Source organism: Hippocampus zosterae, chromosome 8 (genome assembly GCF_025434085.1).
Source record: "Hippocampus zosterae strain Florida chromosome 8, ASM2543408v3, whole genome shotgun sequence".
Taxonomy (NCBI): Eukaryota; Metazoa; Chordata; class Actinopteri; order Syngnathiformes; family Syngnathidae; genus Hippocampus; species Hippocampus zosterae.
The window spans coordinates 7,143,802-7,167,837 of NC_067458.1; the positions used below are offsets into that span (position 1 = coordinate 7,143,802).

Below are 24,036 nucleotides of genomic sequence, written 5' to 3' on the forward strand. Positions count from 1 at the left end.
CATTGAACCCTCAACTTCTGGGTTGGGAGACAGCCACTCGACCACTGAGCAATGCCGCTGTTCATATGGCATGCTCATGTACTACAGCAAGGAATGGAATTGCTCAGTCAGATTTAAAAAACAAAACAACAACAAAAAACTAACAGACAGTAAACACCAAATTTGGAAAAGCAATAAAACTGAATGGAAATAAAAGTATAGCTAAAAAAAGTTTTCATGAAAAGAAAAGCATAAGCAGTCACATAGAGACACCGGTGTCTAATTTAAAACCCAACTCTGAACGCCTAGGTCAGGGGTGGCCAACCCGCGGCTTGCGAGCTGCATGTGGCTCTTTGGCTGGTTCAATGCGGCTCCTGGGCTTTCACATGACAATTGTCGAAAACACCTCGGCGATGGCGCTGCCATTCAAACAACGGTGCTTAATACACAGAACGTACTACGTCAGCCTATCATCAATCCCGTTACTTGATTGATGTGGGGGGGATTGTGTGTTTGTGTCTTCAGGCTTCATTTATGTTCGGGCGCTCTGGCTGTTACTCGTCGTGGCGTGTGCATGCTTATGTGCACAAGTGCATGATCGTGCGTGTGTGTGTGTATGCTTACATGTGCACGATCGGGTCGTGGGAGGTTGGTCGCTCCAAAAGTCGATCTTTGGGCAAAACAGTGTGTGTGTGTGTGTGTGTGTGTGTGTGTGTGTGTGTGCGTGTGGCTCTTTACAGTAACACAGTAAGAAAATTGACTCTTAGTCTCTGACTGGTTGGCCACCCCCAGCCTAGGTATTCCAAAATACAACATACACATTACTGTCTTATCAATTAAATGCGTAATTGACACGAAGCATAGTTTATGTTTGACCAGCTACATTCTGAGATGAATGTGGCTTTCCTTTGTCTGTGTTTTACAGTGATGGAAGAAGTTAGATCTTCGAAGATAATTGTTGTGTCTCTTGAGTTGAATACTGTCATTCACTTTGTTTTCCAGATTTCACCAAAAATATAATCCTTAAATCCAACACTGCTCTGCGTCCGTGGTTTAATTTTGTCAAGAGGAGTGATGACACACCACAAGAAGAAAGAACTTTAGGCGTATCTTAGTTACAGAACATATTCTTGTATTGTCACCCTAACACACACACACACACACACACACACGCACACACACACACATACACACACACACACACACACACACACACACACGCAAGTAGTTTAAACTGCGGATGACCACAGATGCATCTAAGGGCCTCCCCCACCCCATCACACTAACGTCATCCCTTTTTTTCCAATGTAAGAGGAATCAACATGGGGAATCATCAAGCACACAAACAAATCCTAGGAGGTGTAATGAGTCGGAGCAGATTCTCAAGAAGACCCGGCTTTCAGCTCCCACCCCTAGGTGTGATCCGTAAATCTTTTTCCAATGATGTCAGGTCTTTCTTTGATTTCTTTCATGTGTTCGCGGAAGACATGAAGCATCCAGGAAAACCAACCACCGCTATTTTTGAAGTTGCTAATTGCGGTTTACTCAAAGCACTTTTGTGAACACAATTACAAAAACCTTGTTGAGGATTGTGACCCAAAGCAATGTGACAAATGCATCTTATTGATTATTGACCTTATTATTGATTGGCCTTGGTGGAGGTCGTTAAGTCCTTTGAACCGGTCCCTATGGGGTTGTCAGGTGCACATGACATAGGACAAGTCTATCATCCGGAAACCTCTTGCATTAAAATGTAGCTCACGTTCACGAAATTCAGTAGTTGAGCAGGACTCGATCACAGTGGCATAGCTGGACCCTAATCTCATTGCCAAGAGGGAATGGCCAAGAGGGCCATTTTCAATACCGCTGTCAGTCAAGGAATAACACGCTTACTTGCTGCTCTTTTCTTCTGCTTGTCCCGTCCATCCTTCTGCTTTTGTTGATGCACTTCTCAAGAGAGCAAAATCAGTTTGCACAGGCTCTTTTGTTTTTCATTGTAACATACTCCATTAAGCACAACTTCATTTTCCATAAAATAGGATCAATCTAAAATGCAGCAACGCCATTCTAAATTGGCAATTTTATTCATAGACTGCTTTCTTTTTTAAAATTCAAAGCTATGTGTGAAAAAGTGCTTGACCCCTTATTAATTCACAAATGAACTGTGGGCTCGTTGGCAGGCGCCTGGTGGCCGGGCTTACACCCATGGGGCCCGGCCGGGCACAGCCCGAAGAGGCAACGTGGGTCCCCCTTCCCATGGGCTCACCACCCATGAGAGGGGCCAAAGGGGTCGGGTGCAATGTGAGCTGGGCGGCAGCCAAAGGCGGGGACCCTGGCGGTCCGATCCTCGGCTGCAGAAGCTAGCTCTTGGGACATGGAATGTCACCTCTCTGGCAGGGAAGGAGCCCGAGCTGGTGTGTGAGGCAGAGAATTTCCGACTGGATATAGTTGGACTTGCCTCCACACATAGCCTGGGTTCTGGTACCAGTTCTCTCGAGAGGGGTTGGACTCTCTTCCACTCTGGAGTTGCTCACGGTGAGAGGCGCAGAGCAGGTGTGGGCATACTCATTGCCCCCCGGCTCAGTGCCTGTACATTGGGGTTCACACCGGTAGACGAGAGGGTTGACTCCCTCCTCCTTCGGGTGGGTGGACGGGTCCTGACTGTTGTTTGCGCATATGCACCAAACAGCAGCTCAGCATACCCACCCTTTTTGGAGTCCCTGGAGGGTGTGCTGGAGAGTACTCCTGCTGGGGACTCCCTTGTTCTGCTGGGGGACTTCAATGCTCACGTGGGCAATGACAGTGAGACCTGGAGGGGCGTGATTGGGAGGAACGGCGCCCCCGATCTGAACCCGAGTGGTGTTTTGTTATTGGACTTCTGTGCTCGTCATGGATTGTCCATAACGAACACCTTGTTCAAACACAAGGGTGTCCATATGTGCACTTGGCACCAAGACACCCTAGGCCGCAGTTCGATGATCGACTTTGTAGTTGTATCATCGGATTTGCGGCCGCATGTTCTGGACACTCGGGTGAAGAGAGGGGCGGAGCTGTCAACTGATCACCACCTGGTGGTGAGTAGGCTCCGATGGTGGGGGAAGATGCCGGTCCGTCCTGGCAGACCCAAACGTATAGTGAGGGTTTGTTGGGAGCGTCTGGCGGAATCCCCTGTCAGAAGGAGTTTCAACTCCCACCTCTGACAGAGCTTTTCCCATGTTCCGGGGGAGACGGGGGACATTGAGTCCGAGTGGACCATGTTCCGTGCCTCTATTGTTGAGGCGGCCAATCTGAGTTGTGGCCGTAAGGTGGTTGGTGCCTGTCGTGGCGGCAATCCCCGTACTCGCTGGTGGACACCAGCAGTAAGGGATGCCGTCAAGCTGAAGAAGGAGTCCTATCGAGCCTTTATGGCCTGTGGGACCCCAGAGGCAGCTGACGGGTATCGACTGGCCAAGCGGACCGCGGCTTCGGTGGTCGCCGAGGCAAAAACCCGAGCGTGGGAAGAGTTCGGTGAGGCCATGGAAGCCGACTTCCGGACAGCTTCGAGGAAATTCTGGTCCACCATCCGACGTCTCAGGAGGGGGAAGCAGTGCACCACTAACACTGTGTACAGTGGGGATGGGGCGCTGCTGACTTCGACTCGGGACGTTGTGAACCGGTGGGCAGAGTACTTCGAAGACCTCCTCAACTCCACCAACACGCCTTCCTTGGAGGAAGCAGAGCCTGGGGACTCTGAGGTGGGCTCTCCTATCTCTGTGGTTGAAGTCACCGATGTGGTTAAAAAGCTCCTCGGTGGCAAGGCCCCAGGGGTGGATGAGATCCGCCCGGAGTTCCTCAAGGCTCTGGATGTTGTGGGGCTGTCCTGGTTGACACGCCTCTGCAACATCGCGTGGTCAACAGGGAGAATGCCTCTGGATTGGCAGACCGGGGTGGTAGTCCCTCTTTTTAAAAAGGGGGACCGGAGGGTGTGTTCCAACTACAGGGGGATCACACTCCTCAGCCTCCCTGGTAAGGTCTATTCAGGGGTGCTGGAGAGGAGGGTCCGTCAGGAAGTAGAGCCTCAGATTGAGGAGGAGCAGTGTGGTTTTCGTCCTGGCCGTGGAACAGTGGACCAGCTCTACACCCTTAGCAGGGTCCTTGAGGGTATGTGGGAATTCGCCCAACCAGTCTACATGTGTTTTGTGGACTTGGAGAAGGCGTTTGACCGTGTCCCTCGGGGAGTTCTGTGGGGGGTGCTTCGTGGGTATGGGGTACCGAACCCCCTAATACGGGCTGTTCGGTCACTATACCACCGATGTCAGAGTTTGGTTCGCATTGCCGGCAGTAAGTCGGAATCGTTTCCAGTGGGGGTAGGTCTCCGCCAAGGCTGCCCTTTGTTGCCGATTCTGTTCATAACCTTTATGGACAGAATTTCTAGGCGCAGCCGAAGCGTTGAGGGGGTCCGTTTTGGGGGCCTCAGTATTACATCCCTGCTTTTTGCAGATGATGTGGTGCTGTTGGCTCCTTCAAACGGGGCTCTCCAACTCTCACTGGAGCGTTTCGCAGCCGAGTGTGAAGCGGTTGGGATGAAAATCAGCACCTCCAAATCTGAAACCATGATCCTCAGTCGGAAAAGGGTGGAGTGGACCCTCCGGGTCGGGGAGGAGATCTTACCCTAAGTGGAGGAGTTCAAGTATCTTGGGGTCTTGTTCACGAGTGTGGGTAGGAGGGAGCGGGAGATCGACAGGCGGATCGGTGCAGTGTCTGCTGTGATGCGGACGTTGTATCTGTCTGTCGTGGCGAAGAAGGAGCTAAGCCAAAGGGCGAAGCTCTCAATTTACCGGTCGATCTACGTCCCAAGCCTCACCTATGGTCACGAGCTATGGGTCATGACCGAAAGAACGAGATCCCGGATACAAGCGGCTGAAATGAGTTTTCTCCGCAGGGTGTCCGGGCTCTCCCTTAGAGATAAGGTGAGAAGCTCAGTCATCCGCGGGGGGCTCAGAGTCGAGCCGCTTCTCCTCCACATCGAGAGGAGCCAGATGAGGTGGCTTGGGCATCTGATTCGGATGCCTCCTGAGCGCCTCGCCGGTGAGGTGTTCCGGTCATGTCCCACCGGGAGGAGACCCCGAGGAAGACCCAGGACACGCTGGAGAGACTATGTCACCCAGCTTGCCTGGGAACGACTCAGGATCCCCCGGGGAGAGCTGGAAGAAGTAGCTAGGGAGAGGGAAGTCTGGGTTTCCCTGCTAAAGCTGTTGCCCCCGCGACCCGGCCCCGGATAAGCGGTAGATGATGGATGGATGGATGGATGGATGAACTGTGCCTAATCACTTTTTTCTGGAAAGCAGATTTGATTAACGACTTCTTTTCTCTTCTTTGCTTTGTAACGTAATATCCAAGTCTAAATGAACTGGTACAGATATGCATGCCTCGATAGATAGTCTACTCTATATAGTATTAATTTTTGCAAATGTTGACATGCTAACTCTTGTAGCTGGTTTCAAACATTGCTTTCTGAGATGGATGCATCAGTCAATTTTCCTGGTCCGTCATTTGTCAGCGCTTGGACCACCAATCTGTTGGACAACGTTTGTCATTATTTCAAGTCGAACAACTATGTCATTGTCAGTCTGTCACTCCACCGCTGTTATTGTTCCATTGTGAGATGAATAAAGGTTGTCTTATTGTTATTATTTACCCGTGCTTCTGACATCGCTATTTTCAGAGCGTCAGTAAATTTCACCGGCCTGTCATCATCAGTCCCTCACTCCGTCATTGTGATTCTAACTTCGCTCCTGTCCCTTGCCAAGTAATCCATAATCTATAACACAGGTGTTAAAGTCAAGGCCCGGGGTCCAGATCTGGCCCGCCACATCATATTTTGTGGCCTGTGAAGCAAATCAAGCAAATCAACTCCCATGATGCTTGCTAAAGTCTGAACTAAAATTTCAAATTGTCATATTCAATCCAAAACAACAATGTTTGAACAAGCCATTATTCTTGACTTTTGATTTCAAAACAAGTTATTCATCAATTTGTTGTTCGCTGTGTATGTAATACGTGGAGGTGGTTAACTCATTCAATCCTAGCCATTTTCATAGGAGCAACCCCTTAATCCCAGCATTTTACTGGATTTTGACTGATTTTGCAAGGCCCACAGAATATTTGGTTTTAATGCTATATAAAAATGGAGCCTACCAAAATTAAGTTTGGACTCTCTTCTTTCAGCAGAGAAAAATATATATTTCTATCGTTTTCCATTCTTCAGCAATCGGTATTACAAAATGGCTGAGTTTCATGAAAATGGCGATTCCTGGGCAAAAAAAACGAAAAAGCATGCATTTTAACCACGTGAGGCACCACTGCCACCTACTGGTCGCTTTCTTTACATGATTTACAATGCAAACAGCTTATTCTCATTCACAGATTGCATCAGACCCTCTTCCTCTCTATGACGCAAAAAAAAAAAAAAGACTGATGTACAAGTACGTCCATGGTAGGCGGGGCCTAATTTGTGGAATGAAAGAGTTAAACGTTGATCTGGTTTTACAAAATTCACGGTCATAACGGCCCTCTGAGCGGAAACAGTCATGAGAATGTAGCCCGCAACAGAAATAAGTTTGACAGCCTGTTCTATGATGACGAAGCATATTAGAGTCCCCTGTGAAAACAAAATATTTAGATGATCAATTGCTCTGCGCGGAATGTCCTGTAATAGGAAAAATAGCCTTTTTCAACAGTTGAGAGTCAGCATGTTGATTCTTTGTCAGGCAGACCAGCATATTCACTGAAGTTGGCTTAACAGATGTTCCCACATTCCCTCATGGGAGGGCATGTCGGCAGCAATATGCCTTTCTTGTCTGATTTAAATACGGGCATGCTTCCAACAGATAAGAGGATCACTCTTGCTGTCTCTTAGTGGACAGTTATAGCTATGTTGTCACTAGGCAGTTCAGCAGTTATTTTCTGACTCGGACACAGCTGCCCTCTGTTTTGCCCTTCAAATGTTTCAATGTGTCTTCCTTTGTCTCTTGTCTCAGGTGTTTGTAGATCATGTCTTTAGCTAAACAAAGGCTGTTTGTTTTGGTATATTCCATCTACTGTTTGGTATTTTCCGCAGGTGGCCTGCAGCTATCCGAGTGTATATGTGCCTCTCCGTACGTGTGGTTTAGCGTTAAATGCTGAAAGATGGAAGGAGTACAAGTAGTTGAAGTAGTGGTAGTCAATTGTCCTGCATAATGTGTTACATTAATGCATGTGTGGGTTGGCGATGACCCAGTTGGTTTGAATCCAGGCTTTGACTGTCCACTGTTGAAGTGTCCTTGGCTAAAAGACAGTGACGCCGAAAGGCCTGACAGCGCCTTGGATGGCAGTCGCCACCCATTGGTGTATGAATGTGTGAATGTGAGCCTCTGTAAAGTGGTTTGGGTACCGCGATGGTGTATACACAGTGAAATACATCGTTTTTACAACAGGGGTTGTGGTTAAATTAATAAGTCACACCCTTTGTCTTCTTTCATGTGGGAGTGTACTGTACTTAAGAAACCACAAGTAGGATCTTACAGCAATTGCCATTAAAATATGGCTATGTTTAAAGCATGGGTGTCAAACTCATTTTTGTTATGACCTGGGGGACCCATTGTCGTTCCAGTTTCCCTCAGAGGGCCATTACAACTGTGAAACCAAACAAATGTTGAATTATAATATTTAATGTTAGAAGTCAAGAGTGAAAGTCGTTCAAGTCACTGTAAAAGGGAGTTAAATTTTTTTTAATGATGCTGCAATAGCTGAAGAATTTTATTTATTACTTTTATGAACAGCAGACAATGTCACTGGTGACTCTCATAAATGACCAGCCAATCAAAATTCTCTCCAGTGAAAACAAGAGCTCAGAAGTGCCATTTGATTAACGTAGTGAGCTCCTCTGCCCCTACACACCTGCCCGGTGCCTCAGGTCTGTGGAACAAACACTATTAGAGATACCGAGAATTAAACGGGGGCTGAGAGTGGGATCGAACATTTTCCGTTGCTGGTCCCTCTCTTTGGAATGGTCTCCCGCTGAACGTTACATTTTTGCTGCATGTACAGCACTTTGTATGCCGCGGTGGTTGTTTTAAAGTGCGCTATAAATACAGTGGAGTAGTTGCCATGAGAAACGTAAGACATACTGTACATAGAAAATGCACTCAAGTTTCTTCAAAGCGCTCTGAACTTATTTCTTCAGAGGCCCCATCTGAATCTGAGCCATCCTCAGTCCCTTGAGTTTGGTGTTTGCACACAAACTCGGGCTTGTGTGAGCGTAAACTATCATCATGCCATGATGTCAACGGCTTTGCTTGGATCAAAGTCTTTGATGTCACCTGAGCACAGCTGGGATGTAAGCAAGTCAGAGAGTGTGTCATCTCTCAGGCACCAGCACTCACTCCTGACCAGCTTCACAACACTGAACCCTCTCTCTCAGTCAGCTGTAGTTGCAGGGATAGTGAGGAGAGCAATCAAAAAGATCAAAGATGTCAGGACACCGAATGTGCAGCATTTCGTTCGCAGAAGGCCAGTTCTTCCTTCTGATCAGGTCAGACATATAGTATGCATAATACACTGACAAAAAAATATACATACATTTTAAGTGCAACCTAAATTCTCAAAAATGTCATCAAGTGTCTTTTGCGCTTTTAACATGACATTTAATGCAATTCCTGAAGAAAAAAAAATATTTTATTATTTTTATCATTCCGGGATCAGTTTAGTACCAAGGTTCGCTACCCTTCCCTAGGTGGAAGGCTTACTCAAAGTACCGGTACCCATTTCACAGCAGTAATTCATTGGGATCGCCCTGGCCAACTTTTTTCTTCCGCCGGTGGTGGGGGTCTGCTCGCAGTTCCTCACAAACGTACTTTGTGCTCCTCAAAACCCCTGCTTCGACTCTAGCGAATCAGTTTCTGGTTCTGCCAGTCAAGGACTCTGCACCTCTGGTGCGCCGACTTCAAAGGGCATGAGAGGCCGTTGAAGTCTGCTCTGTTCACACCCACAATGTCTCACGTTGTACATTTCTAATTGTGCTAAGCCAAGCTCTGTGTCTCTGCAAAAATACCAGCACTTGGTTTAGCCCACCCACGCGCACAGGTAGACCGTGCTTTGAGCCAGACGTGCACTGGTCAAGAGTATAAAACCCCCTTTGTCTGGATTCAGCAACAAATTTCTATCCACTTTGATGTTATGGACATTATTCTCCTTTTTGACACTAAATCATTGCCACTGGTCACCCTCTAGAGCTGTTTGTGTGTGTGTGTGTGTGTGTGTGTGTGTGTGTGCGCGTGTGTGTGTGTGTGTGTGTGTGTGTGTGTGTGTGTGTGTGTGTGTGTGTGCGCGTGCGTGTGTATTCGAGTGCATGAATATTATTGTTACGCATGCCATAACTGTAGGATTCCTTGAGCGTTAAAGACGTTACAAACATGCCGTGCTTGTTAACAGTGCGTTGGTCAGCAGAAGGTTACTGGCAGTTTTAAAATAGGTTTCCCGAGGCGTTCCATTTCTTGTGGTTACGAAATGGCTGGAGCTGAAATGGAAAATAACAATAGAGCTTTAAGAGTAATCCTTACAAGTCCTTTAGAATGTTTTCAATTCAAAGATCTGAATGAATGTGCATTTAAGGACTTAAGTGATACTTGATTTGAGTGTAGTGCTTGTGACCTGTAAATCTATCATTAACACCCCTAATGATACATGATTCAAGTAGCATGACTACAGCATTCTTCAAAATGTGAATTTTCTTAGACCACAGCCCTGAATATAAACATGATTTGATGAACTAACTCTTAATATTAAGAATATAAATAAGACGACCTTGATTCGTCTCACAATGGAGAAATTCCCAATTCACAGCAGCAAAGTTATGAAAGGAAGAAAGTGCAAGAACGAAAAGTATAGGAGCTGTTTTAAAGGCTGTCAATCTCCTGGCGCCATCTTGAAGTCATAATAACATAATAACAAAATAAAACAACACATAAGACACAGTCATTCAATCTCAACCACTTTTCTGCATACTCTTTGCTGTTCGAAGCAGTTGACAATAAGATAAGATAACATAAGAAAACCCCAGCAAAGTTATGAAAGGAAGAAGTAGAAAAACAAAATAGGAGTTGCAGGAAGGCAGCCAATGAAAATGTTCAAATAGTTGCAAGCTCCTTGCTTGAGGAACAATGACAGATGGATATTAGGAGGGATGTCAGTTAGAGACAGTATGCAGGTGCCCATCAAAAAATGGGAATTCCATGAAAAAGTAAAAAAAAAATCAATATTAAATTTGGGCGGTGTTATTCAGCGAAGACAAAATGCCTTTGAGGCCAGCGTAAAGACGAGTCTTGAATGCAAACAACAGGACAAGGACTTCTTGGTCTTTTCTATTTATTAAAGAACAAGTTATACAAAAACAAGAGGTCTCTTTCTATCTGTTTCAGCATAATTAGTTTATTTTGTCAAAAAACGACATCGCTTCTGGCCTGAGCTAACCTCATCTGTCGCTCATGTCCAGCTTCTCCTTCTTCTCTGCACTGTTGCCAGTCACGTGACATCATAACAAATAGTTCCATCAAATAAATATTTTAACATACCCCAGTATATTTTAAAAAATGGAATCAAACATATGCGTTAAATAATAATGACAATTATTTCAACTAGGTGATGAAATATGCCAATTCAACGTATCAAGACTACACGGCATATGAATACGCCACAAAAATCGACCAATTGGCGCCTACACTATTCAAAAAGTGAAACTGGTGTAATGCATACATTCATTCCACACACACTGGTACATTACACATGTTCATTCATTTTAATTGATGATTATATCTCAAACTATTTTTTTTAAATCACAATCTCAGAAAATTGGAATATTGATTTGGTCCGCCACCTCATTTTATATGGTCCACAACGGCAAATATCATGTGCGCCCACTTTGTTTCTTGCTAAAATACTAATATTGCAAATTGTCCTTACTTTGAACAACATTGACATATTGCAAGCAATTTTGGTCCCCTTAAAATAACTGAAAAATATTCATTCATTCATTCATTCATCTTCCTAACCGCTTGATCCTCACTAGGGTCGCGGGGGTTGCTGGAGCCTATCCCAGCTGTCTCCGGGCAGTAGGCGGGGGACACCCTGAATCGGTTGCCAGCCAATCGCAGGGCACACAGAGACGAACAACCATTCACACTCACACTCACACTCACACCTAGGGACAATTTAGAGTGTTCAATCAGCCTGCCATGCATATTTTTGGAATGTGGGAGGAAACCGGAGCACCCGGAGAAAACCCACGCAGGCCCAGGGAGAACATGCAAACTCCACACAGGGAGGCCGGAGCTGGAATCGAACCCGGTACCTCTGCACTGTGAAGCCGACGTGCTAACCACTGGGCTACCGGGCCGCTAACTGAAAAATAGTTGATCGAAAATGTATTTACTGGCTTATGATTTCAAGGCTAGTTATTCATCAATTGGTTGTGTATATGTGATCATATGAGGCACACCTTTATATGGATTCACAGTCATAGGGGTCCTCCAAGAAAAAACATTGCTACGATGCTGCTCATGACATAAATGACTTTGACATGCATGGACTTGAGTCACCCCATGTTTACATTCAGGACTCCTCCTTTCACTGTGAGCTGTAGTCTATATATTATGTAAATCTGACACATTTCAACACTTTTACAAAGGTAAATTTGTAATCCATGATAAAGGTAGTACATTCATGAAATAAAATCAAAATGAATGTATCAAAATGCAAAATCTCAGCAGTGATGGCTGTACATCCATGTAAAATAAATGCCCGTCTGGCCATATGAATTTTTATACTTTCAATTTGCACACACTCCAGAATGTTATGAAGAATTATCAGATCAATTGCAAGTAAGCTAATTGCTAAATACATCTTTGCCATGCAAAATCATTGAGCCAATCTCAAAACATTATCGCTTCTTTTCAGGCACCCCCCCCCCACCACCCCTCCACACACACAATAGGACTAGTTGACTTCGTGTCATCCATTCTCTTGTTGACACGTGTGAGTGTACTGCGCAGGACAGGCCTGGAGATCACTACTTGAATTAGAATGACAGCTATAAAGAAGGGGTGGTGCTCGAAACAATGATGTTTCCCCTGTTAACCATGATTAGCGAATGCGAACTCATCACTGTTTTGTCCCAACAGTGCCTCACGGGCAACAATGTTGCCGCAATCGTGAGATTACACTTTCCATTGGCAGCTGGGTTAGATTCTACACTTTGCACTGCTCTGCATCGGTCGGGGGTGAGGAACTGCTGTCAAATGGCGAGGCATTACAAGTCAAAGGCACCTCCACCTGCAACGTCAGAGGGCAGCTTATATATTCATCAGATTTAGTGGTCCAATTATACGCACAGCGACTCGGAAGACCCCTCTCTTGGGGGTATCATTGAAACAGGTGACTGACACAAAAGGTGGACTTTGCAGTAAGCTGTTGTCTGTCTCTGGAATCATTTCGTGCGCACAGCTGTCATGACATCCACTTTGTGTACATGCATACAAAAATAGTGGTCTGCCAACTACACTCTATGCAACAACTAGTGCAAATGAACTCACGCACCTCTTGCCCTAAGCATGTGTGTGTGTGTGTATTATAATACCGTGGATCAGAAATAGCTCAGTGTCCTCAGAGACACACTCTCTGCATAGAGCTTCCAGTTCATTGGACTCACAATGCTGGTGACAGTGCTGGCTCGGTCAGGACTTTGATTGGATGGCCAACTTTGTATTTCTAGTTCCGATTCTAGACAAGTCAAGACTCAAGGCAACAGGTGAGTCATTTTTTTAAGATAATGTCTTGATACAACACAGCCTATACAGTATACACAATGACTAACTTTACTTTTAAGCAATAGCTAAGTTGCGGTCAAAGTTGCCAGTTTTCTTTGGGGGAAAAAAAAACCTGTGAAACGAACCTTTTCTGTTTTTCTGTTGAACTGTCAAAACTCCCATTCTCCCTCTTGATTTGCATCTGATGATTGGCTTTGTTCTTTTGAAGTAAAATTTGGTCTCAAGGCATTTTTATGACGCATTGAAATTGTTCTTGTGTCAGGGCTAATTGTTGTGATTTGAGTCATTCTTTGTTTCATAAAGTGATGGTACAAAACAATAAGTTTTGTCTTGAACTTGTACATTAGTTCTTCTTTCAAGGTGGTTCATTTTCTTCTGCTTGCCAAATTCGTTCAATGTGTTTCGAGTGGTTTGAAACATTGACTTTTAGCTGGGCCTCTGCAGTATCTGGCCAAGCATCAAGTGTGAATTGGACAACCAAGTAGAGTCAATCTTTTATCTCACTTCATCTGAAAATAGTTCTGTTCTGTTCTGTTAGATTTCTAACTTTTCCAAAGACGATCGTTGGGGTGAATTACACCCAAGTAAAAATGACTGCCTTTCTGCACAGTCAGTATGCTTCTGTGTGTTCACTCAGTCAGAAGTAAGGTAAGTTTGAAAACAAACATTTGAAAGGAGCCTTGAGCTAAAGCCGTGCAAGCCGATTCAAGCCGACAGCCTGGCACTGTCTTTGAGGAGACTCTTGTTTTTTAATATATGTCACAGCTAACGGCCAATTCACCTATTTGACCATTTGGGTTATTTTAGCTGTTGCTGTGCAGCGCATAGCCAGCCGTATCTATGGTAACGAAGGGCTTCTGCAACAGTGCCGTTGGCTGCAATAGACCTTTAAGGTTCAAGATAAACATGAGCTTGAAGTGATCACATCAATTTATTTGAAAGCGGAGGGCTCTTTGTCAAGATTACTTATTAGCCATCCAGTAAACCACAAGCTCAGGAATAGATGGATGACAAGACAGACGAATGAAAGGACAGACAGACAAAAACGCAAAAACCCACAGAGAGCTACCCTCATCAAGTACTAAATGTGTGTGTGCGTGTGTGTTAGTCTGTTCAAACAGACTAACACACACACACACACACACACACACACACACACATACACACACACGCAATGATTGTGATAGCAGGACCTTTGAAATGTCAAGGTCCATAAATGTAAGAAATTTGAAGCTAGATGAAAAAAAACAAGATTTGGTAGGGATGTACTGTTCTGCCATTCAAGTCCTCTTCCCTGATATATTCCATTTTGTATTGAGGTCTTTTGAATCTTGAATCAAATTTGAATATTGATGACAAAAGGAAAAAAACATGACATTCGGCGGTTTCCTCTGAAACGTTACTAATTACTATTTAAGAAGCATAATTAGCATACTTGTAATATTTGCCCTGAAAGTGGAAACTGATAATTTGCGTGACTAGCTGGCTTGACAACCTTAATTTCCTAAAATGTCACCGAGGTATGACTCAAAGACAGAAATGCGCACATATTCTTCCATGCTGCCAGACAGATAAGCATGGGTGAGCATGAAAAGGTGGTGAATGGAAGGGGGTGGGGAGATTCAACAATAAGTGATTTGGCGTAGGTAGGAGGAGAATATCAGGCAGTCAATTCACACAAAAAGTTTATCAGCAGTTTATGGACCTTGTTAATATAATATGTACTTGAGTGATGACAATTCTCAAGTTGATGAGAAGGCGAGCGTGGAAAAGGTCATTTGGTATGAAACAAATTGGACTTGATCACAATTCTAAAAGAGGATTAAGACATTAACTGGCCTTTCAGTCAACTTTTCAACTACAGTATATATAAGATGTTAAAACATGTTGAAAAAAACAAAGGGCAGCATTGCCAGTGCGCAGCAGATAAGTAAAGAAGCAATGGCCATATACATATATCTTGACAGCAAAGTGTCAGAAAACACACTTTGTGTTTGTGTGTGAAGGATAGATTTTCCTGCAGCATACGAAATAACAGAAAATGTAATTGTACCTGCCCTGTCTTTTCACACGTGTGGACAGGGGCATAACCAATTTTTTTTCAGTGGGGTGGCCTAGTGGGCTGCAGTATTTCTCCTCATAATTACGCAGATGCGCATCAAGATCTCTCTTTGTCTGGCCTCTTATTATGTGTTTCAGCGTAATTTCGTTGTGCAAATGCATTTATCGTGCTTATAAAAATATGGAGATTATGTTCACCTTAAGAAATTTTCTGCATTTTTTTTTCTGTGGGAGTTCAGTGGGGGACCGCACCAGGAGGCGCTCCACGGCGGCAGGGAAGCAAAAGCGAACCCTCGCCTACTCATTGGCCAACAGTTTATAGTACGATGCGGCGCATATATTTACAAAATTGATTTTTCTTCATAAATCTGAGCATGCGACTCTTAATCAGGTGAGGTCTATAGCCTGGAATTTACGGTATCTTTATTAACCACGGTGTTATGAAAATAAATTCTGTTACCATTCCAGTTTATTACCAAATTATTTGTCTTGAGAAAGGTTCACGATTAGTAGTAGAAGTAGTCATCCTCGTGATGCACATCCACCCATTCTTTTGACTGCCGCAGTCCACTCCCATCCTTTTTTCCTCTTTTATATTTTCCTAGCATTGCGGGCGATGTCAAGTCATTTTAAGTATATGCCGTGGGCCGCTTCAAATTGGTTGTTGGACCACAAATGGCACACGGGCTGTAGTTTGGACACACAACCAAACTAAGAGTTGTGCTGGAAAGAGTTAAAAGTGACAACAGTGTCCCCTGTCACACTTAAATGTGACCTCATTGTTCCTTTCGGATGGAAAAGGTCATTGGATTTGAGACAATTAAAATGGATGACACACTTGTTTGGCATAAAAGAACTTAGCACTTTCCCTCCTTCAGGCCATAGCTACTTTTTTCCCCCATATTTGTTTTCTCCAGGGAAAGTGGAATAAGAGAGCCACGTGCAAATTATTTTCTGCAGTCTACTTGGTGTGGAAGTTATGACATTGCTGAAGACCGAGACAAGTTGGACAAACAGGGAGTGTTTCTGTCTCTGCTTTGATGAGAACAAGCTGACAGTGTCGTTAGTCGCAATGCGTTCCCGTTCTGGTTTTGCATTTACATTTTCGTGAGAACAAGTTGATGAGGCAGAAATAAAAACACAAGATGATCAATCCTTCCTTATCTTTGCTAGGTGATTCTGAGAAGAAACTCAAAGCTGGCGTGTTTGGCCCAAGCTTAGCTAATTACGGGATGTTACCGACTCACATCTGGCCCTAATGTGTGTTGTTAAAATATTGCAGACCGACATAACATCTCTCAGTTGGGTCCTTGTTTGTGCCGCAGCATTATTGCTAATAGGACACATTATAGCTATTATCTTTTCATGTATTTGTGTCATTAGGGGTTTATGATTGTGCGCTGATTCACCACTAAACCATACTGTGCAGTGTTATAAATTATGATGATTTGCCCTAGAGAAGAACGGTCACTTTAACATTAGCAACTCTAAAAAGAAAAAAAAAAGGAAAGAGGGCGGAAACATTAATTACCGGTAGTACTTTCTTGTTAGCGTACTAGCCGAAATCTGATCTGTGGTTGAACGCTACATAGCTGGTTGACAGGCGACGTTGCCTCACTCTTTTTACCCTACATTTCTCAGACACTGTTTCCCTTGTGAATTCATTTTTTGGCAGATGCTGGTTTCACAGGCAGCATTCCGGTTGAGCAATGTCTCAGTTAATTCTGTAAAAGGTGGAAAATGTTGTCTCATAACAGATTTGTAAGCACTGAATATATCGGATTTTAAAACGCTTTCCTAAAGTAAATCCCAAGAAATACAGGAGCGGAGAGTCGAGGCACTGGAAGAACACTGTAGCTTGTTAGAGATGCTTGTTGCTTTTAGATCTCAAACTTTTGTCCATAGGGAAGGTCTGACGCTCAAGTAGACATTTCTTGTTTTGCTTAGCATCCAAATTTCAACTTTTATGAAGCAGAAAAAAAAATCCAGGCATAAGACAGCTTCTATGAAATGAAAATTACTTCACTTTACTTTAGCGGTGAATTGGATACTTTTGAGCTTTTCACCTTTCACAATAAAAGGAAACTTGTTTATTTATACAGCATGAGTAACGTAAGGAGCGTCATGCTGTTGTGAAATATTTCCGAATTGTTTTGCAGTCCATAGCTTGTATCGCTTGACACGATGGCTGATGTCAGCACAGTAATCATGTTCTTTGACTGTTTTTTTTTTGACAAGTGGTCTGCTTTATCGATTAGAAGACCTACTACATTAACCAGATCTCATGACTAATGTCACATCAGCTTGCATTTTAGCTTGCGAAGCTTTTGAGGGGTAATGATTCAGCTGTGCCCTGGAAAAGACATCATGCTGCAACGCTGTCAGCATTATACGATGATTACGATATTACAGGTCGGCCCGGTGTACCAGTGGTTAGCACGCTGACCTCACAGTGCAGAGGTTATATTTCAGCTATGGCCTTCCTGTGTGGAGTTTGGATGTTCACGCAGATGTTAGAAGGAGTAGAATACAAAAATCATACCGAAATGTGTGGCATTACACAAATAAATAGATCGGTTCCCACTTAGTGATGGTGTGAATGTGGATGTGTATGGTTGTTTGCCTCTATGTGTGCCCTGCTACTGACTAGCGACCACGGTTACGCCGCCTTTCGCCCGAAGTCAGCTCGTATAGGATCCACCAACTCCCGCGACCCTCTTCAGGAGTAGCAGTGTTGAAAACGAGATGAGATTTAACATTACTATATTACTTCACATTGCATTGTCGTTAATGAAAGTGCCTTAATTTCCATGTGAAAGGGTATGCTACAGGCTCTCTGTTGGGAGGTGTCATCTCATAATGTTGCATCGCTTAAGTTTGACTCAGCAAAGGCAGTGATATTGAGCTCTGACATCATCCTGCTGTGAATCTGTGACATGGGAATATGCTGAATGAGCTGAGCTATCTTTATGACAATGTTTTTAAAATATTATTGAATCCAAGAGTCTGTCATATAGAATACAATCTCGCACTCGAATATGCAAGCACACACACATACACACACATCAATATAACGAAATTACAACTAGAATGATAATAGTGTCTAAAATATCCAACACAGCCTCACCTGGATAATGACCTGATGCAAATCATTCATTAATTATCAAATTGTTCCATTTTAATATTCATGGGTGATTTGTCTGTCAGCAACTCCAAGAAAAAAAGAGTTTGGGAAGGAAAGCCCGCAGGTTAAACAGTTATGTAACAATATGAATTTCTCATTCAATCCCTTCTTCATCCAGAACTTCTTTAAAATGTAGATTATGCTTTTATGTATCAGACGATATACACTGCTAAATCATTTTCACACAAATGTTGCATAGCCCAGGGATGACGTCATACCTAGATTGCTCAGGATATCTTTTGAGTTGATGATGTCATCCCCTTGCCCAGAGAGCTGCCGCTCAAGGGTGTTTCCCTTCTTATTGCTTTTTTCCTGCTCTTCTATGGTGATAATATCACATTCCAAGCAGCTATTTTATATATATATATATACACACACACACACACATATACATATTAGAGCTGTCAAACGATTAAAATATTTAATCTAATTAAAAATGCAACTGTCATAATTAACTCAAATCAACTAAAAAATTAATCGTGATTACGCACACATTTTTTATCGTTTCTGAATTTCCTTTTACATTTTTTGTCATATTTTTCCCCCATTTTAATGCTCTCATCAACATGGAATCATGAATCAGTTTTCTATGAGCCAAATGCAAATATTTACTGAAATAACAAATTCGATTTTCAATTTTACATGAACATTTTTCACTTGGTGCAGTTATTCACACATAATCTAACACACAATATTACTGTCCATCAATAATGGTGAAAAAAATATTTTGTCACACAACAGCTGCTTTAACAGCGTTTTTTTTATGAAATCAAAATAGAGCAATATAACATTGTAAAGTGCACATCTAAGGTAAACTAGTACTCGGCCTATAGTGGATTTAAACCATGGTTGCATACTTCGTTTTTCTCAAGTTTGCTTTGAACACTGCAGTCTGTTTCTGTATGTTTGTTGAAGAATAACGAGACACCGGACAACAGTGTTCATTATGTGCCGCTGTATTGGAAACTGCCGGCCGTACAAACAAGCACACGCACTTCCCCAGTGCTGCAGGGGCAAACCATTCTGAAAGGAGGGGGGGGGTTCACTCCCCCTAACACAGTCAGGCTATGTTGATTGTATTGGTTCTACTTGCGCGGAAGTCTCTTTATGGTTTTGTGTAGACCTCATTTCGAATGACTACACTTGGTTCGATGACAACACTGGAGACATTTTACTTTCGCTAGGTCGCTACCACTGTAGGGCACTGTCACTGTCAGACGAACATAGAGAAGCTCCACCCACTCTATTTACATAGACACAGAACACTGTAACCTTCCACACAAAATAGTTCCAAACACGTAAAATCGCGTCAGAGGCATACATCGTATACCTGTATGATACAGAGAGAGAGAGAAGAACATATAACTTTGGTCTTATCAGTGGAGCAATATGGCAACTTTTTAAAAGTAAATTTTCCATTCATAAACTCTTTAGGTATCCGTTTTCGGTGTCTCGCGCTGCCATGGCTGGCAAAACAGACATGGGCGTGGACTTCTGCAGCGCGCTTGTTGTTTTGTTTCTGGTGTATTTATAGAGCAACGTAACATCCGCTTGTGACGTGTGCCGCGTTAATCTCGCGAGAAAAATTTTAATCCCGTTAAAATTCATTTAAATTAATGCCAATAAAAACGCACTAAACTGACAGCTCTAATACATATATATGTTCAACCACTTAAATTCGATCGAATGGGTAAATATAAATACACCAAGGTTTTAAGAAGTAGAAGCACTTTACTTTGTCAACACAGAAGTACATGATCTTTTTCAGTCAAGAGTCAAATTCCTTCCAATTCTGTAATTGCCTAAAATGTGCAAAATAAACCAACTATCCAGTGAAGTGCTTTTAATACCATGGAAGTTTGTCCGCTCCCTAAATTCATCAAAGTAACCAGCTGCTTGAGTGAAAAGAAATTCCATCCAGATGTGGATATTAAGCCACACTGAAGTTAACTTTGCTTTCCAAATGTCTCCTCAATAATACGCTGTCTGGAAGGAAGGAATGTCCTTGTTACTAATAATAGTATAAATCATTCACTGTTGAGGAATAAAAGTAAGAATTTGAAGAATTTTTCCACGTGATTTTTTTTTCTGAAAATACCCTAGTGCGCCACAGAAGGACAACATTCAAGTCACTGGAAGAGTGTTGTCAGAGGCTGTAAATCTGCGTAGGTTCAAGCGTGTTTTCAGATTATCTACGTCAAGTCACTGCAGCAATTGAGTTGTGTACAAAATAATTTTATGATCCCACATGATTTCATTGTTTCAGTTTAAGATATGGATCAGACCGTAACATTTTCAAATCCGCAAGTCCACTCTGTGTAGCCCACGAGCATCCATCCAAACATTCCAACCATTTTCTTATCCTCACAAAGGTCGCGGGTGTGCTGGAGCCCATCCCTGATGTCTTTGGGAAGTAGGTGGGGTACACCCTGTACTGGTTGCCAGCCAATCACAGCCAATCACACATAGACGAACAACCCTTTGCACTCGCAGTCACATCTAGGGGCAGTTTAGAGTACTCCATTATCCTGCAATGCATGTTTTTGAAATGTGGGAAGAAAACCCACGCACGGGGAGAACATGCAAAGGCCACGCAGGAAGGCCGCAGCTGAAATCAAAGCCTCCACCGCTGCACCATGAGGAGGACGTGCCGCCGCCCACAAGCATTGTACTTCTATTTTTCAGAATGCCTCAAAGTCCAAAATGCAACTTTTAACAATCACATTCAAACTTTATGACGAAGAAAGGATGTGTCACTGTGCTGTGAGAATGGGAAGAGCTTCTGTTCATGCAAATCTACCGCTCTGAGCAGCATCATTATGGGGGTACATTAATTTCACAATCAAATGATGGCAAAAGAGATGATTTTAATGGCTGTCTTTAGCTTGGTGTCAGTCCCATCCTGTTGCTAGATGCTCCAGTGTTGCTTCAGAATATCTAATCTAATTTTGCACTCAGTAAGGGTCATTATTTATCATGTATTGTCATTTATTTGCTTTGATTGGCTGTTTTTGTCCTTGTCAAAACACAGTCATTGGACTTCCTCACTCAGTTGTGACTAAACTTGATTTCTGTAGACACACACAAATGTTCTATCAGTAACTATCAGTAATATTTTGCTGTGTTAAAAAGGCAAAATCAACAGGATTTTATGATCATGTAGTATTATAAGTGGCAACCCTTCTGGTGATCAATGTGAATATGGATTTAAAGAGTTGTTGAAGTAAAAAGTGCATCTACTTCTTGATGAGGTTTGTCTAACCTGCAATACACTCAAACCATGCACTGAATATACTCCTTTTTTTGCAGGATTTCATCACTCACAGTACTGTTTACCGTGGCCATGACGTCATAATACCGTATTCACCACTACTTCAATTGAATAGTTAAGTAAACTGATTGCAAATTTACCCCATGTTGGGCGAATAAAGATTATTTTATTGTCGCCATTGTAATTAAATCATCCATTTTCAATTGAGATTGTGCTCATTAGGGTCGTAGGTGAGTTATAGCCTCTCCACGCTTACTTTGGCAAAGATACTGTGCTCTGTGAACCCTAGATTGGTACTCAGCCAATTGCACTGTGCCTGTACTGGATAGAAAGAACCATACACGCACTGACTCAGAAAAAAAAATCTTCAATGAACCTAAAGTGCATGCATGATTTTGGAGTGCGGGCTTGGGGAGAATTTATTTCCAACCTCCGCAGTTGATAACTGCATGCATAATGTGAACAAGAAATACATAAATGGAGAGAGGAAAAGTCAACTGTGGTTGGGGTATTGATTGATAGACTGAGTGAAATCTTAGGGACAGGAATGACACAGAGGAACATAAGTATTCATGATAACGATACAACAGAGAACAAGACAATACTTATTCATGCCCTTATATAAGAAAATTGTTTGATGATATAATCTAGAATAATATTCCTGGCAAATGTGTTTTGTCTTGTGCCATCTTAAAAACTGCATGTTGTTGCTATGTTTTTATTAAGTTTTTGTTGTTGTTACCGTGTTCGTGACATTAGTAAAGCAATGGGAGCATGCTGTGTGGGAGCATTTCAATTTTTTTTTCTCTGTAGAGCAATACACAGTACAAGATATTGAAAGAGGGGAACTATTTTATATGCAAATGTTTTTTGTTTTCAAAATGGGGATTGTACATAACTGACTGTGTGAACCATTTTTTTGCTTTCAGAATCAATACTTTTTTTGCTTTTAGTTTTTATTAATCTTTTTTGTTATTTGAACACCAATATCTGTAGCATACTTAACTAGAGTGTGAGAAAAGTATTTTTTGTCACCTCTGGCAACGTAGCTGTGGAAACTTCATGCATATAGTAAACATGTGAGTAGGTTATGCAGCTGTAAAACACAACAAATACATAATTTAAAAAAATCAAACCAAGAAATTTAACGTCTGAAGCAGACTTATGACGTTTCCCGTTAAAAGTGCGAATTTCCGAGGTTACCTTAATGTCTCCGTGGGATCCATATTGTGTGACGTCACTATACCGCTTCCCTTCAGCTGGACTGCTTCACTCAGGTCTGCTACCAATCGAGACGAGGGCGCGAGTGGTGAAGCATTAACAGCTTAGCAACCGTGAACACTAAACTCCAGTTGTTTTCACGCCTTTAGTGAGGATTTAAAACTTGAGGCGAACATACCGAACAAGACCAGGAGAGCAACCTGCTGATGTAAGAGCAAATTGTTTTTACTGCGACTTTGTTTTGTTGCGCTCTTTATTGTCACGGTGGTTTAAATTCCTTTCCTCTGCTCTCTGTCCCGCTGATACTTTAATTTGCCTTCCACTTTTTCATTGATCTTTTTTTGGTATGACTTTACTAACGTGAGAGACAAAGAGTAAGCATGTGATTTGTATTCTTCATAAATCTAAAACGGTCTGGTCAGTTCTTGTAATACAACAACTACTACTACTAAATGCACTTTCTTGATAGATTTTACGTACTTGGCCCGCCTTGGGAGTTAATTGTTGTTCTCATTTAATTTTTTTTTTTGTCGGACATATTTTGTTGGTGATGATCATAATCATCATGAAGAGGGGTACTGATAGTGACAAAACAGTACATGTAGAGAAACCATTCCCCTGTTTGCACCAGGCAGCATTTTCCCACTGGCAGGGCACGGTGAGTCAGACCATGCATGGGTAGTTGGCAAAAAGCCTTCAGGACAGGAACCATGATCTTACTTTACACGTGGAAAATACACAAGGCACAAATGGCTCACTTGTGCCTAATGTAATAACGTAGTTTCCAAAGATTATATTCACAGATGTGTATGATTAAAAAGTAGAAGAGGGACCTATTGTGAAGCAGGTCCTTTCAGTCCTTAGCTGCATTTGATTGCAATAGTGAACGTTTGTCTGTCTTTTTATGCACCCTTTGACTGACTGTCGACTAATCCAGAGTGGATTCCACCAACCCTAAAAGGGACAAGTGATATCAAAAATGGATGAGTGAGTGCAGAATGCTTAAATGCAACAATATTTGCATGAGACAATATTGCGTATCTTTTGTTGTCTTTCTGCTGATATACAATGCTGTCAAAAGTAGATGGTTGAGAGCTTAGTTTTTTTCTACTGTGTCGTCGATGACCGTAGTAATGGCTACCGTTACATATGCACATTAAAGTGTTAGTATTGCATAACCAAAATTTGAATCAGATTTTCACTTTTTATCAATTAGTTACTCGGCCACAGTAGTCTTCTCAAGCCATGTCACTTCACCACGTCTCTTGGAAAAGTAATTGCAGAAATTGCCGCCGTGTGACTCTTCATAACATTCTTTTTGGGACATCTGGAGAATTCGAAATTCCCCAAAGGAAATTTGTGTTGAGCATAACTGATGCCATTGTGTTATGGTAATTTGTACTGAAATGGCTGCAACTTCTGTTACGAAAGCAGCCTCTGTTGTGTGTCTTCAACTTTAACACATTTACAAATCCAGTACT

At 42.7% G+C, this 24,036-nt stretch overlaps 3 protein-coding genes across 7 annotated transcripts in view; 2 read left to right on the forward strand and 1 right to left on the reverse strand.

Annotated features, from left to right (window-relative positions):
* The window catches only part of dnajc6 (DnaJ (Hsp40) homolog, subfamily C, member 6), a 79,105-nt gene that overhangs the window by 37,552 nt on the left and 17,517 nt on the right, over nt 1-24,036 (forward strand). The gene's annotated exons all lie outside the window — the stretch shown is intronic.
* The window catches only part of LOC127605691 (syncytin-A-like), a 41,808-nt gene that overhangs the window by 4,707 nt on the left and 13,065 nt on the right, over nt 1-24,036 (reverse strand). The window lies entirely within an intron of this gene.
* Nucleotides 12,641-24,036, forward strand: part of lepr (leptin receptor) — a 44,000-nt gene continuing 32,604 nt past the window's right edge. For 2 of the 5 annotated variants that reach the window (XM_052073331.1, XM_052073332.1), the window contains exon 1: nt 22,587-22,763. Coding sequence is in view for 1 of the 5 variants with exons in the window: in XM_052073332.1 (XP_051929292.1) it covers nt 22,762-22,763 (2 nt within the window). In the remaining 4 variants the exon portion in view is untranslated. Of the gene's footprint in view, nt 12,800-22,585; nt 22,764-24,036 lie in introns of those variants that run through there. The other 3 variants (XM_052073334.1, XM_052073333.1, XM_052073336.1) reach the window with 3 other exon arrangements.